At 41.7% G+C, this 16,064-nt stretch overlaps 1 protein-coding gene across 1 annotated transcript; it reads right to left on the bottom strand.

Annotated features, from left to right (window-relative positions):
- Positions 1 to 12,132: 12,132 nt before the first annotated feature.
- gdf5 (growth differentiation factor 5) lies at positions 12,133 to 16,064 on the bottom strand. The gene is made up of 2 exons (XM_029692692.1): positions 14,786 to 16,064; positions 12,133 to 13,118 (listed from the first exon to the last, which is right to left on the bottom strand). Exons 1-2 carry the CDS (start codon positions 15,537 to 15,539, stop codon positions 12,256 to 12,258), a joined length of 1,617 nt encoding a protein of 538 aa, XP_029548552.1. The 5' UTR covers positions 15,540 to 16,064; the 3' UTR covers positions 12,133 to 12,255.

Here is a 16,064-nt window from a genome sequence, read left to right as displayed (position 1 = left end):
GCGGGAACTGTGCTTCCGCAGAGGTAGGGGGGCCAGCAGGCCAGAGGTGGATGAACGCAGTGCCCTTGTTTGGGTGTAGGGCCTGATCAGAGCCTGAAGGTACTGAGGTGCCGTTCCCCTCACAGCTCCGTAGGCAAGCACCATGGTGCTTCACGGTTGGGATGGTGTTCTTTGGCTTGCAAGCCTCCCCCTGTTTCCTCCAAACATAACGATGGTCATTATGGCCAAACAGTTCTATTTTTGTTTCATCAGACCAGAGGACATTTCCTCAAAAAGTACAATCTTTGTCCCCATGTGCAGTTGCAAACCGTAGTCTGGCTTTTTTTATGGCGGTTTTGGAGCGGTGGCTTCTTCCTTGCTGAGCGGCCTTTCAGGTTATGTCGATATAGGACTTGTTTTAATATGGATATATATACTTTTGTACCTGTTTCCTCCAGCATCTTCACAAGGTCCATTGCTGTTGTTCTGGGATTGATTTGCACTTTTCGCACCAGACTACATTAATTTCTAGGAGACAAAACGCGTCCCCTTCCTGAGCAATATGACGGCTGAGTGGTGCAATGGTGTTTATACTTGCGTACTATTGTTTGTACAGGTGAACGTGGTACCTTCAGGCATTTGAAAGTTAATTCCAAGGATGAACCAGACTTGTGGAGGTCTCCAATTTTTTTTTCTGAAGTCTTGGCTGATTTCTTTGGATTTTCCTATGATATCAAACAGAGGCACTGAGTTTGGTTTTTCTTGGAATACATCCACAGGTACACCTCCAATTGACTCAAATGATGTCAATTAGCCTATCAGAAGCTTCTAAAGCCATGACATCATTTTCTGGAATTTTCCAAGCTGTTTAAAGGCACAGTCAATTTAGTGTTTGTAAACTTCTGACCCACTGGCATTGTGACAAAGTGAATTATAAGTGAAATAATCTGTCTGTAAACAATTGTTGGAAAAATTACTTGTGTCATGCACAAAGTAGATGTCCTAACCGACTTGCCAAAACTACAGTTTGTTAACAAGAAATTTGTGGAGTGGTTGAAAAACAAGTTTTAATGACCAACCTAAGTCTATGTAAACTTCCGACTTTAACTGTAATTTATTCATTAGCATACAAGACATTTTTGGACTTACGTTATTGTGCTGAACAGGAAGGTGGCATGGCGGGCCCTCTTGTGGGCAAATTTTGTCTTCAAGCTTTGTCATCAACTCTGTTATTCTCTGGATGTATGGTGCTTTCATGACAATTGGGAACTAGGAAATAAAATAAGGTTGAATCATGTGATCTTGACTTCCCGACTTGGAATTCCAAGTTGGATGACTGTTCAGAATGTTTTTTCTGAGTCGGAGCTAGTTTTTTTCAGAGTTCCTAGTTGTTTTCAGAGTTCCCAGTTTCAGAGTTCCCAGTTGTCCCAGTTCCCAGAGTTCCTTGTTTTGAACAAAATGGATTATATCATTGCAGATCCAGTTCGGTGTTACACTATTTAATGTGTACAATGTCTAAAGACCTGCATCACGATACTGAGAGCTTTGTCATTTGTAAAACAACATATTTGGGTGTTTTTGGAGACTTTGTTCATGTTTTTGGACACCCTGTAACTCCAGAATGAGGCCCAGGAAGTCAATTGCTGGTGAAATTGCTAAAGTGAAATTGCAAAAAGACGTGTCTGGAACCTTGTATAACATGCCATTTACATCAAACATACAGATTAGGGTCCTAAATAGTGAAATTCTCCTTTACGTCATATGGAGAGTGGGCTGTAGCGCCTATTACAACAATGTATTTTAAACTGTGTCCATGTTTAAGAAATGCATTGAAGCATGTGCCCAGGTCAAATTTCCAGGTTCTGTTCCCGTACATTTATAAAGTGTAGGTGGTTCTAAACCCCATTCACCCTCAACCTATCAACTTTTAAATAAAAAGAGTCCCTCTTGCCAATATATTACTTAAACAAAAAATGACTGCACAATTGGCATACTACAATAAATACAACAAAACTATATAAATCGCCAAATAAATATTCCCCAGGGTGGCCTGCAAATATTATTAGACTCAATTTTCAATGACAACTGGAAATATCTGCGTATTTCTGCAGGTGTTCGCCACATTGGAAACGAAGAAGGAAAGCAAAGTCAGAGAGACAGGTACTCGGCAGTGTATACAGAGTAATGCAGCTTAAATATACCACCCCAGTTTGCTCCACACAGACGTGAGGCACAGATTTATTACAAAAGCTGAAACATCGCCATTAATATGTCTAGCCATGAAGATGCATCCTTATTATTCTGTTGTCACGCAGAGAATGCAAATAGAAGTAAAGAGAAAATGTATCTGTCTCACAATGCAAGGAACTGTGGGTCAAATTCGGTAACCGGAGACCAGAAAATATGAATACCATTGATACGCTTGCCTCTCATTTTCAGGAATATGTCATGGTAACAATGAAAATACTGTAGACAGTTGTATATACTCAGGTATGTCGAATAAACTAAAAGCATTACTACAAACTGAAAAACCTCTAATCGAGCACTTCACAAGTTTTATCGTTCTAATGTGTGTGAGTATGTGATAATGAGTATATGTGAGCGAAAGAGTGTGAGAGTATGTCTCAGACATTGTGTCTATGATCACTATTCTTATCAACTGTCTATGTCTACACCTGTTAATAATATTTGCTCTTACAAAAATGTGTCCCCTTGCCAACACTAGAGAGTTGTGCAACTCAGAGATGAGTTGTGCTGTGTAGGTTTCAAACAGGGGATCAAAAACAAGGTGGAAAAATATGCACCTACAGCATGGAACATTTATACAGTTACAGAGTATGTGTGTTTAAGAATTCATACATCCTGGAGCAGCAAATCCGAGAAACAGCGTAAAACATAGGTGTCCTACTCAATTCCAGACATAACTTGTCTGTTTCCTTATGCAGCTATTTTTTTATTTATTTAACCTTTATTTAACTAGGCAAGTCAGTTAATAACAAATTCTTATTTACAATGACGGCCTACCCCGATCAAACCCTGATTACGCTATTGGCCAGCAACATGATCAAATTCCTACAACATCTGTCAAGGAAATTCATTTACTAAATGTTAAACATTGGTCAGGGAAGCCAAGCCAGATCTGCTAGTAAAACCAACAAAAATGCAAAGCTGTAGAAAATACCTTTAGGACATGGAACACTTACTCTGGACAAATCCACAAAAGTCTATAAATGTAATCCTCACAGGAACTGCTGTTCCAGGGTTGTCCTCCTGCTGGTGTTAACACAGACATGCTTTTGTAAGGTTTACCAAAATGTCAGTGTTACACAGTGTAATGAGCCTGTAATTAACATTGTGTTCAATTAAGTTACTCTGTAAAATCTTTGAATACTATGGCGCATATGTTTCTGATTACTTCGGGAAACACAATACCTTTCTCTTGATATTGTACAATTGGATTCAGTTTGCCACTTTGCAGGCCACAAATACATTTACATTTTAGTCATTTAGCAGACGCTCTTATCCAGAGCGACTTACAGTAGTGAATGCATACATTTCATACATTTAAAAAATAAAATAAAATCCCATACTGGTCCACCGTGGGAATCGAACACAAAACCCTGGCATTGCAAACACCATGCTCTACCAACTGAGCCACTCGGGACCTGATTTGGTAAATAATTAATGATTCTGTTAAAACACACATTTCTAAACATATATAGGGAACTTGACAGTTCATAGAGAATAATCTGATTAGAGTTTAGAGTGTAGGGGAATGTACTATATACTGCATATCTAAATCCATTAATTCAAAGAGTTCAAAAGACAAATTATATTGTAAAGGCAATTGTTCTATGTTTTTAACATTGTAAATCACTAGAAACCTGTACTCTCACACTACCGTTCAAAAGTTTGGGGTCACTTAGAAATGTCCTTGTTTTTGAAAGAAATGCAAATTTTTTGTCCATTAAAATAAAATCTAATTGATCAGAAATACAGGGTAGACATTGTTAATGTTGTAACACCAAACATGTTTGCTTATTTTTTTCTTTAAGCAATGGCTTTTTTTCTGTCCATTCTTCCGTAAAACCCAGCTCTGTGGAGTGTACGGCTTAAAGTGGTCCTATGGACAGATACGCCAATCTCCGCTGTGGAGCTTTGCAGCTCCTTCGGGGTTATCTTTGGTGTCTTTGTTGCCTGTCTGATTAATGCCCTCCTTGCCCGGTCCCTGAGTTTTGGTGGGCAGCCTTCTCTTGGCAGGTTTGTTGTGGTGCCATATTCTTTCCATTTTTTAATAATGGATTTAATGCTGCTCCGTGGGATGCTCACAGTTTTAGATATGTTTTTATAACCCAACCCTGATCTGTACTTCTAAACAATTTTGTTGCAGCAGATCTTATTTAGGGGCTTCATAGAAATATGCATGCACCACTTTTCCAGAATTTTTATAATTTATAATTTTTTGAAGCAAGTTCTTTTTTTCATTTCACTTCACCAATTTGGACTATTTTGTGTATGTCCATTACATAAAATCCAAAGACAAATCAATTTCAATTACAGGTTGTAATGCAACAAAATAGGCAAAACACAAAGGGGATGAATACCTTTGCAAGGTACATAGGTACACGGTACATAGGCTATTAACCCCAACATTAAAAAAACACCATTGTTTGAGGTCCAATATTGTTCATTTGGAAATGTCAGATTGTTTTAGCTAGCTAGCTAGCTCTGTTCAGTTCAAGGGATGCGGGATGCGATCATAGGATAAGAGCGCCAAACTATGTAGACATTCCCAAATATGCTCAGCTTACCCCAGGCAATATGTTGAGGCAATACACATGTGCAAAATATGAAATTGTCTCAATGTATCAAATTAAGGCTAGGCAAAGCAGCGAGGCCTATGATGACCCTATATATTAGAAGTGACTGGACTCAGGAATGGCCGCGGCGTCAACAATTTGAAAATATTTCAATGGCTGGCGCCTTTTCTGAGGTTTTGATGCAGTTTTAGCCAGGGGTTGGAACCAAAATGATTTTCCTATCTTTCGATCTGAACAGAACGACTATTTTGTTTGTTCCGTTCCACTGTTCCAACCAGCAAAATTAAGTACAGAACTGGTTCTAATCCCCAAAAAAGTAATGGTTTATATCATTTATTTTTGTGAAATCAACATTTTACATTTAGCTCATTAAATGAATTCACCAATCAGCGTTAATACAGAAAGCAAACTAGATGTTTACATGCATGATGGATAGACAAGTGTAGCCTACGGTGCAAGATGCGACTGAAATTTGGAGATAGATCCAGAGATGGTTGAGGAGTAGACTTGAAATGTTGGTCATCTTGTTATGACATGCATTATCTGAATTAGGCCCACAGAATTATACCTATTATACCTATGGAGGAACTTTGATTGTCCTTTGAGCTAGCAAACAAGCTTGACCTGGCTAACAAGTTGTGTGTTCAGAGCGGCACCAGAATAAAAAACATACATGTATACACGTATAGTATCCTTAACTAGCATTGAAAAAGTTAATCCATTCTTTTCTAGCTAATTAAAAATCTCTCTCCCTATCTTCTGAATCAAGCTTGTAACATCAGTACAGTAGCCTATGCTTCAGAGCTGGGAGGGGCAGATAGCCTAAACATGCATACGCACTGGCAAAGATTTTAAGCTTGCAGGCAGACACTGGAATAAGTTTCTGAGTGACAGAGGGAAGGATTTGGATAGGTGCTTTGTTTTTGTTTTTTTGGACTAGAAAAAAATGCCTGGAACATAAAATAACATTATTAGCCGGTTCCCATGCTTTTAAGATAACGGTATTGTTCCGAAATAGTATGGATCACTTTTGTTCCAGGTTCCGTTTCTGTTCCTTGAAAATGTTTGTTCTTTAAAATGTTTGGTCCTGTTCCCTTAAAATCCCCAGCAAAAAGGATATGTGGTTTCCAGTTTGCACAAAGTCCAGTGTAGTTCCTTGAGGGCCTTTGTGGGATCGGTTTGAGGGGGAATATACACAGACTATAACTGAAAATAATGATCTTGTGAGGTAATAAGGTCGGCATTTGATTGTGAGGTAATCTAGGTCGGGTGAACAAAAGGACTTGAGTTTCTGTACGTTATCATAATCACACCATGAGTAGTTAATCATGAACCATACATTACCGCCTTTACTTCTTCCCGGAGAGTTCTTTATTCCTGTCTGCACAATGTACTAAGAACCCAGCTGGCTAAGCTCGTCTACTTTATTGTCCAGGGTTTGAACATTAGCTAGTAATATACTCGGAAGAAGTGGATGGTGTGCACACATTTTAGTCATTTTGTAGCAGACGCTCTTATCCAGAGCGACTTACAGTAGTGAATGCATAGATTTCATATATTTGTTTTGTTTTGTACTGGGTCGGGCTTCTAGCCCTGAGTCGGACTAGAAGCCCACTTCGAATACCTCTTCTCCGTCAGAGGCATTTTGGAGCAGCCTCTGGGATAAGTTAAATTGACCTGGGGAGTACGAATAAAGGATCCAATTTGAGAAAGTCGTATTTCTGGTTGTAATGATGATGAGTTACCATCACTCTGATATCAAAAGTTCTTTCCGGCTGTGTGTAATAACACAAAAAACTTTCTGGGGTAATAATGTAAGAAATAACACAAAAAAAGAGTACTGCAAAGTTGCTTAGGAGCCAGAAGCAGAGCTGCCATGTCTGTCAGTGTCATCTTTGCTAGGGTTGGGTTGGAACCAGTTAAGGGTCATATCACCTCCACCTCACCTGACACTCTAGACCCACTTCAATTTAGATCCACAGATCCTGGGTATGATCCCCACCCTGTACAACTGGCTCCTGGACTTCCTGACAGGCTGCCCAATGTGGTGAAGGTAGGAAATAACACCTCCACTACGCTGATCCTCAATACAGGGGCCCCACAAGGGTGCATGCACAGCCCCCTCCTGTACTAACTCTTCACCCATGACTGCGTGGCCATGCACGCCTCCAACTCAATCATCAAGTTTCCAGACGACACAACAGCAGTAGGCCTGATTACCAACAATGACGAGACAGCCTACAAGGAGGAGGTGAGGGTCCTGGCGGAGTGGTGCCAGGAAAATAACCTTTCCCTCAACGTCAACAAAACAAACAAGTTGATTGTGGACTTCAGGAGGAGCACGTCCCTATCCACATTGACGGGACCGCAGTGGAGAAGGTGAAATGCTTTTGAGAGCATCCTGTCGGGCTGTATCACCGCACGGTACGGCAACTGCACCGCCCGCAACTGCAGTGCTCTCCAGAGGGTGGTGCGGTCTGCCCAACGCATCACCGGGAGCACACTGCCTTCCCTCCAAGACACCTACAGCACCCCGGATGTCACAGGAAAGCTAAAAAGATCATCAAGGACAACAATCATCCGAGCCACGGCCAGTTCACCCCGCTATCATCCAGAAGGCGAGGTCAGTACAGGTGCATCAAAGCTGGGACCGAGAGACTGAAAAACAGCTTCTATCTCAAGGCCATCAGACTGTTAAATAGCCATCACTAGCCAGCTACCACCTGGTTACTCAACCCTGCACCTTAGAGGCTACTGCCCTATATACATAGACATGGAACCCCTAGTCACTTTAAAAATGAAACACTAGTCACTGAATAATGTTTACATACTGTTTAACTCATTTCATATGTGTACGCTGTATTATACGCTTATAAGAAATACCGCTACGCCCTCAGATGAACCATCAAACAGGCAAAGCCTTAAAATAGGACTAAAAATGAATCCTACGACACTGGGTCTGACGCTCGTTGGATGTGGCAGGGCTTGAATAATATTACGGACTACAAAGGGAAACCACTCCAATTCACATACTGCCCCAACAGATCCACAGATGACGCAAACTCAATCACACTCCACACTGCCCTTCCCCACCTGGACAAAAGGAACACCTATGTGAGAATGCTGTTCATTGATTACAGCACAGCGTTCAACACCATAGTGCCCACAAAGCTCATCACTAAGCTAAGGACCCTGGGACTAAACCCCTCCCTCTGCAACTGGATCTTGGACTTCCTGACAGGCCACCCCCAGGTTGTAAGGGTAGGCAACAACACATCTGCCATGCTGATCCTCAACAGTGGGGCCCCTCAGGGGTGCGTGCTTAGTCCCCTCCTGTACTCCCTGTTCACCCACGACTGCGTGGCCAAGCACGACTCCAAAACCATCATTCATTTTGCTGATGATACAACAGTGGTTGGCCTGATCACTGACAATGATGAGACAGGATATAGGGAGGAGGTCAGAGACCTGGCAGTGTGGTGCCAGGATAACATCCTCTCCCTCAATGTGAGCAAGACAAAGGAGCTGATCTTGGACTATAGGAAAAGGAAGGCCGAACAGGCCCCCATTAACATTAACGGGGCTGTAGTGGAGCGGGTCGAGAGTATCAAGTTCCTTGGAGTCCACATCACCAACAAACTATCATGGTCCAAACCCATCAAGATAGTTGTGAAGAGGGCACGACAACACCTTTTCCACCTCAAAGATTTGGCATGGGTCCACAGATCCTCAAAATATTATACAGCTGCACCATCAAGAGCATCCTGACCATTTGTATCACCGCCTGGTATGGCAACTGCTAAACATCTGACGGTAAGGCGCTACCAGGGTAGTGCGTATGGCCCAGTACATCACTGGGGCCAAATTTCCTGACATCCAGGACCAATATACTAGGCTGTGTCAGAGAAAGGCACAAAAAATTGTCAAAGACTCCAGTCACCCAGGTCAAAGACTGTTCTCTCTGCTACTGCACGGCAGGTGGTACCGGCGCACCAAGCAGCTTCTACCCCCTAGCCATAAGACTACTGAACAATTAATCAAAAGGCCACCCGGACTATTTACATTGACCCCTCTCCCCCACCTTGACTAATCTGTACCCACCCACATTGACTAGGTACCGGTACCCACTGTATATAGCCTCGTTATTGTTCTGCAATTTTTTTACTTTAGTTTATTTAGTAAATATTTTCTTAACTCTATTTATTGAACTGCATTGTTGGTTCAGGCCTTGTAAGTTAGCATTTCACGGTAAAGTCTACACCTGATATATTCAGCGCATGTGACAAACAAAATTTGATTTAATTTTGATTTGATGTGAAAAGAGCATGGATTGGGAAAGGTCTCCATCTTATTATCATCTGAAATTGTGGAAGCCATCACCCAAGAATCTGCCACATCGAATAAAAATTGTTGTTTTGGATTTTACAGTGCCTTTGACATTCTTGTGTAATGAAAAGCACTATATCAAAAAAAGATATTATTATTATTTACTATTAATAGATCAATTTAGTTTAAATCTTTTGCCAAGACATCACTGGATACAGTGCCTTCAGAAAGTATCCGCACCCCTTGACTTTTTCCACATTTTGTTGTGATACAGCCTGAATGAAAAAAGTATTAAATTGAGATGTTTTATCACTGGCCGACACACAATAATCCAGAATGTCAAAGTGGAATTACGTTTTTTTACAAATTAATAAAAAATGAAAAGGTGAAATGTCTTGAGTCAATAAGTATTCAAACCCTTTGTTATGGCAAGCCTAAATAAGTTCAGGAGTAAAATTGTGCTTAACAAGTCACATAATAAGTTGCATGGACACTGTGTGGAATTTTATTGTATAACGTGATTTTTTTAATGACTACATAATTTCTCTACCCCACACATACAATGATCTGTAAGGTCTCTCAGTTGAGCAGTGAATTTCAAACACAGATTCAACCACAAGACCAGAGAGGTTTTCCAGTGCCTCACAAAGAAGGGCATCAATTGGTAGATGGGTAGAAATGTCAAAAGCAGACCTTGGTAATCCCTTTGAGCACGGTGGAGTTATTAATAACACTTTGGATGGTGTATCAATACACCAAGTCACTACAAAGATACAGGCCTCCTTCCTACCTCAGTTGCCGGAGAGGAAGGAAACCACTCAGGGATTTCACCATGAGGCCAATGGTGACTTTAAAACTGTTACATATTTTAATGGATGTGACAGGAATAAATTGAGGATGGATCAACAACATTGTAGTTACTCCACAATACCAATCTAATTGACTGAGTGAAAAGAAGGAAGCCTGTACAGAAAACAAATATTCCAATGCATGCATCCTGTTTGCAACAAGGCACTCAAGAAATACTGCAAAAAATGTAGCAAATTCAATTCACTTTTTGTCCTGAATACAAAGTGTTATGTTTGGGGCAAATCCAATACAAAACATTACTGAGTGTCACTCTCCACATTTTCAAGCATAGTGGTGGCTGCATCATGTTATGGCTTTGCCTGTAATCATTAAGGACTGGGGAGTTTTTCAGTATAAAAAATAAACGCAATGGATGTAAGCACAGGCAAAATCCTAGGGGAAAACCTGGTTAAGTCTGCTTTGCACCAGACACTGGGAGATGAATTCACCATTCAGCAGGACAATATCCTAAAACACAAGGCCAAATCTACACTGGAGTTGTTTATCAAGAAGACAGTGAATGTTCCTGAGTGGCCGAGTTACAGTTTTGAGTCAAATCTTCTTCAAAATCTATGGCAAGAACAAAAAATGGCTGCCTAGCAATGATCAACAACCAATTTGATAGAGCTTGAAGAATTTTGAAAAGAATAATGGGCAAACGTTGCACAATCCAGGTGTGGAAAGCTCTTATAGACTTACCCAGAAAGACTAACAGCTGTAATCACTGCCAAAGGGCTTCAACAAAGTATTGGCTCAGGGGTGTGAATACTTACAGTACCAGTCAAAAGTTTGGACACACCTACTCATTGAAGGGTTTTCTTTATGTTTACATTTGAGATTCTTCAAAGTAGCTTTGCCTTGATGACAGCTTTGCACACTCTTGGCATTATCTCAACCAGCTTCATGAGGTAGTCACCTGGAATGCATGTCAATTAACAGGTGTATCTTGTTAAAAATATATTTGTGGAATTTCTTTCCTTCTGCATTTGAGCCGATCAGTTGTGTTGTGACAAAGTAGGGGTCGTATACAGAAGATAGTCCTATTTGGTAAAAGACCATGTTCATATTATGGCAAGAACAGCTCAAATAAGCAAAGAGAAATGACAGTCCATCATTACTTTAAGACATGAAGGTCAGTCAATGCGGAAACTTTCAAGAACTTTGAACGTTTCTTCAAGTGCAGTTGCAAAAACCATGAAGCGCTATGATGAAACTAGCTCTCAGAAAAGGAAGACCCAGAGTTACCAGCCTCAAAAATTGCTGCCCAAATAAAGGCTTCACAGAGTTCAAGTAACAGACACATCTCAACATCAACTGTTCATAGGAGACTGTGTGAATTAGGCCTTCATGGTCGAATTGCTACAAAGAAACCATTACTAAAGGACACCAATAAGAAGAAGACACTTGCTTGGGCCAAGAAACACAAGCAATGGACATTAGACTGGTGGAAATCTGTCCTTTGGTCTGGATTCCAAATTTGAGATTTGTGGTTCCAACTGCTGTCTTTGTGAGACGCGATGTGGGTGAATGGATGATCTCCACATGTGTATTTCCCACCATAAAGTATGGAGGAGGAGGTGTCATGGTGTGGTGGTGCTTTGCTGGTGGCACTGTCTGTGATTTATTTAGAATACCAGGCATACTTAACCAGCATGGCTACCACAGCATTCTGCAGCGATACGCCATCCCATCTGGTTTGGGCTTATTGGAACTATCATTTGTTTTTCAACAGGACAATGACCCAACACACCTCGAGGCTGTGTAAGGGCTATTTTACCAAGAAGGGGAGTGATGGAGTGCTGTAGCAGATGACCTGAGGCAGCACTCAACCAAATTGAGATAATTTAGGATGAGTCAGACCACAGAGTGAAGGAAAAGCAGCCAACAAGTGCTCGGCATATGTGGGAACTCCTTCAAGACTGTTGGAAAGCATTCCAGGTGAAGCTGGTTAAGAGAATGCCAAGATGCCAAGTGTGAAAAGCTGTCAATAAGGCAACGGGTGGCTATTTGAAGAATCTCAAATATAAAATATATTCTTACTTGTTTAACACTTTTTTGGTTACTACATGATTCCAGATGTGTTATTTCATAGTTTTGATGTCTTCACTATTATTCTACAATGTAGAAAATAGTACAAATAAGTAAAAACCCTTGAATGACTCGGTGTTCTAAAACTTTTGAGTGTTAAACAATCTGTTTACTCAAAAGATTTAACTCAAACTCTGTAGGATTTCAGGCTGAACTATAAAACCATGACCTCAGATGAGACTTTCGTCCATTGCTACCTGCAGCCACAGGACTCCACCACCATGTCCTCATACTGTTTGTAGACCACATTATTGGCAGAGTCAATGTAGAGGATGCTGATTGGGCTGAGGCGAGTGGGCACGCAGCAGGTGGGCGGAGTCGAGTCGGGGTCCATGGAGTTCATGAGCGTCTGGATGATGGCGTGGTTGGTGGGCTCGAGGTGCGAGCGAATAGGGAAGTCACACACCCCGTCGCAGTGGTAGGCCTCATATTCTAGTGGGGCGATGATCCAATCATCCCAGCCCATCTCCTTGAAGTTGACGTGCAGCTGCTTCCTGTGGCAACGAGGCTTGGGGTTCTTGGCCAGCTTCTTGCCGCGGGTGGTTGGAGCTCGGCGCATGCGCCGCTGAGTGAACAGGTATTCGTACACAGTCTTGTTGTCATGGCCCGACCGAGCTTTGATCTCATTGTAGAATAAGTCATTTTTCTTTGTGCGCCCAAAAATGAGGAAAAAGGCCTTCTCTTTGGTTTGCCTGCCCAGACGACTGAAGCCCAGTGCCCTGAGGTCCACGGGGCGTCCCCGTTCTAAACCCTCCAGCTCGAAGCAAAGCTGGACGGTGTTCTTGAAATTCTTGAATAGTTTCCAAATGTCAAACACTTCCCATTTGGGCGAATTGTGGTCCTTGATGGTTTGAGTTTGGAGCAGTGTAGCTTTCTGCTTACCTGCTACACAAGTGAAAAGCTTCAGGCAGAAAACTCTGTCAGTGGAAAGTGCTTTGTGTGGATCAGCCAGTCTTTTCCTGAGTATACGCAGCTCGGCACCCAGTAACCCCTCCTTCTCCAGGGAACTGATGTTGAAGTAATACTTCTGTCTTCTCAGCTGGGGAATACGGGCATCTGTAAAATAAGATAACAGAGTCAATGGCAAGAATAACCATCATATTGACATGTTTCTTTACATGTTAATGTGGCTTCTCAGGTAAGACACGGGTGGTAAGAGTTATGTGTAATATTTTTCTTTGGTGAGGGAAAGCATGGCCATATAAAAATGAAAGGCAGCATTTTCTTCCAGGCACATTATGCGTTTGAAATTACGTTAAAACCAGACATTTGCAGACTACATACCACATTGAACTGTAAACAGACCATTATTATCGACCTGCAGCTGTTTATGAGTGGATCTACCACAATGTCATATGGCCTTCCCTGTGGCTCAGTTGGTAGAGCATGGTGTGTGCAACGCCAGCGTTGTGGGTTGGGGTGCCATTCCCATAGGGTGCCAGTACAAAAAAAATAAAAAATGTATGAAATGTGTGCATTCACTACTGTAAGTCGCTCTGGATAAGAGCGTCTACTAAATGACTTAAATGTAACAAATGGCATTTGCTAAGAGTGGACCAGACAATTCCTGAACAAAACAAAAATATTGAGAAAGGGTAGAGTGGCTTGCAGATTTAGGAGCCCAACCAGAGATAAAAAATTGAGGAAGAGGAGAGGAGGTGATGGGGAAGAAGTGTGTACTGTTTTACAGATGAAAAAATGTAATGTCTGGCAAGGGATCAGTTACAACTTCTTAGTCATACAAAGGGGAAGGTCACCAACCTGTTATACAAATAAAGGGCAAAATGAAAGTACATTAATTGCTTGAAATGTAAACCTTTAGCAGCTAGAGATATAAGTAAACCAAGGTCATTTAAACATTATTTTAAAGAGCAAATAAGTTATTATTTGTTTACACTTTAGAGGCTTTAAATAACTGAGGGAATTTTTAATTTTACTAGGCAAGTCAGTTAAGAACACATTCTTATTTTCAATGATGGTTCAGGAACAGTGTGTTAACTGCCTTGTTCAAGGGCAGGACAGTTTTTACCTTGTCAGCTCAGGATTTGATCTTGCAACCTTTCAGTTTACTAGTCCAACTCTCTAACCACTAGGCTACCTGCTAAGCTTCAAGTTTGCTTCGACTTTAGCTTGACTTTACCTCTTTAATAAAGAGGTTGGTTTGATGAGCATAGGCCTACAGCTCCACTGTCTCTTGGATATGTTTAATTTATCAACTTAACAAAATGCTACAATTAAAGATAAGTAAGCATATTCAGAATTGATTATAATGATTAGATTTTCTTTGGCAAAGGTGAATAGTTACTTTTATTGGACCACTTATCCATAATTTATAAGCCTTATTTTGACTTTGCAAGCAGTAAAGCAGATTTTTGTGTATTATGAGAAACCACTGTTATTATTTTTGTAAAATCAAAATCAAATCAAATCAAATTTATTTATATAGCCCTTCTACATCAGCTGAAATCTCAAAGTGCTGTACAGAAACCCAGCCTAAAACCCCAAACAGCAAGCAATGCATGTGAAAGAAGCACGGTGGCTGGGAAAAACTCCCTAGGAAAAACTCCTGAGAAAGGCCAAAAACCTAGGAAGAAACCTAGAGAGGAACCAGGCTATGAGGGGTGGCCAGTCCTCTTCTGGCTGTGCCGGGTGGATATTATAACAGAACATGGTCAAGATGTTAAAATGTATAACTCATTGTTTATATGGCATCAAAAGTTTACCTTGTCCTTTATCCACAAAGCTTGTGATGGTGTTGGCCATGCCAGCCTCGTGCAGCACACTAGTGTTCACCCCTCCTGTGGATAGTGACCAATACAGTGACAACATGTAGTCATGCGGAGTTACCAATAGGAGCTTTGGAGAGTATCTTCCGTTAAGTTTGCCCGTTGCTTTGCCGCTCATTTGGGCCAACCGAGCGATGTGCTTTTGCACATCAACGACATTTTGCTGTCCAGTTCGGGCTGATGTTGCAGCTCTGGGGACAGTGTTTCCTTTGCTCTGTCCAGGCCTGCCTGAGCCTTTGCCTGTTTGCATGCTCAGCGCCACCGGAGCAGGCGCAGCTGCTGCTTTAGTAGCATCCCCGGCGAGTACCCAATAGCGCACAGCCTCCTTGGGCCCCAAATTGACAGCTCCACGAGCACGGCTGACCGTTACGCTGTGCGGTGATGACACTGATGTCACAGCTTTCGCTTTGGCTGCCTCGCCCTTTATCAGCGGGGGTCCTGTTCTAATGCGCGTGATCCTCGCAGCACTTAGAGACTTCCAACCCCCTGCGCCGTAGTTTCCTAACATCGACCTGGCAGTTGAGCCAATTCCCGGGTTGGCTCCTTCACCTGCTCCGCCTGTGTGCTCTTTGCCTCCGCTCTCGGGTGCGCACTCTGCAATGCTGGTATGGCTCAGTGACGCTGGAATAAAGTCCAGGTATAAGAGAGTCCAACACCCCAATAAAAGAGGGACACTTTTCAGTACTTTCATCCTCTGATCTTCCTTTGAATTTTAGCCAGGGAGAAATGCGCACAGGCTTTTCCCGTTTGAAATAAGTAAACATGAACAAGTTTGGAAATGTGAAAATGTGGACTAGAAGTTAGTGTTCTATGGTAAATTACACTATGCAAACCGTTACTCCCAGAGCCGCTATTCAGTACCATAGTGATGCAAATGTCCTGTTGCTGGTCTTGCTTTCCAATATGCAGTAGATGTCCGACAAGGTTAGCATTGAGAGGAGAAAACTTGACTTCGCTTAAACTCCAACTATTCTGCTCGATATCTTGTAAGAGACTTGTTTAAATCCCATTTTTTTCCAAGAGGGGAGAATGGCGTAATGCTGCCACAGTTCTTTCCCCTCAAAGTTTGAACCCCATCCAATGAAAATATTTCACACACAGAAACCTGCAGGTGCTCTGAAATCTCTACAAACCTGAACTAAGGAATTGGAAAAGGAATTCCAAAGCAAACCAGTTTAATTACTCTCTGATGTCATGCTGTCTAAACTAATTTAAG

The sequence above is a fragment of the Salmo trutta genome, chromosome 16, assembly GCF_901001165.1.
Source record: "Salmo trutta chromosome 16, fSalTru1.1, whole genome shotgun sequence".
Lineage (NCBI taxonomy): Eukaryota > Metazoa > Chordata > Actinopteri > Salmoniformes > Salmonidae > Salmo > Salmo trutta.
The sequence above is the reverse complement of the archived record's forward strand: the minus strand, read 5'-3'. Positions and strand labels throughout refer to the sequence as shown.

Excerpts from the sequence above, each read along its gene's own strand:
- gdf5 (XM_029692692.1), bottom strand. The coding sequence starts at position 15,539 with ATGAAAGTACTGAAAAGTGTCCCTCTTTTATTGGGGTGTTGGACTCTC. Across the intron at positions 13,119-14,785 it reads CTTTGTGGATAAAGGACAAG|ATGCCCGTATTCCCCAGCTG; the intron begins GTAAACTTTTGA and ends CTTATTTTACAG.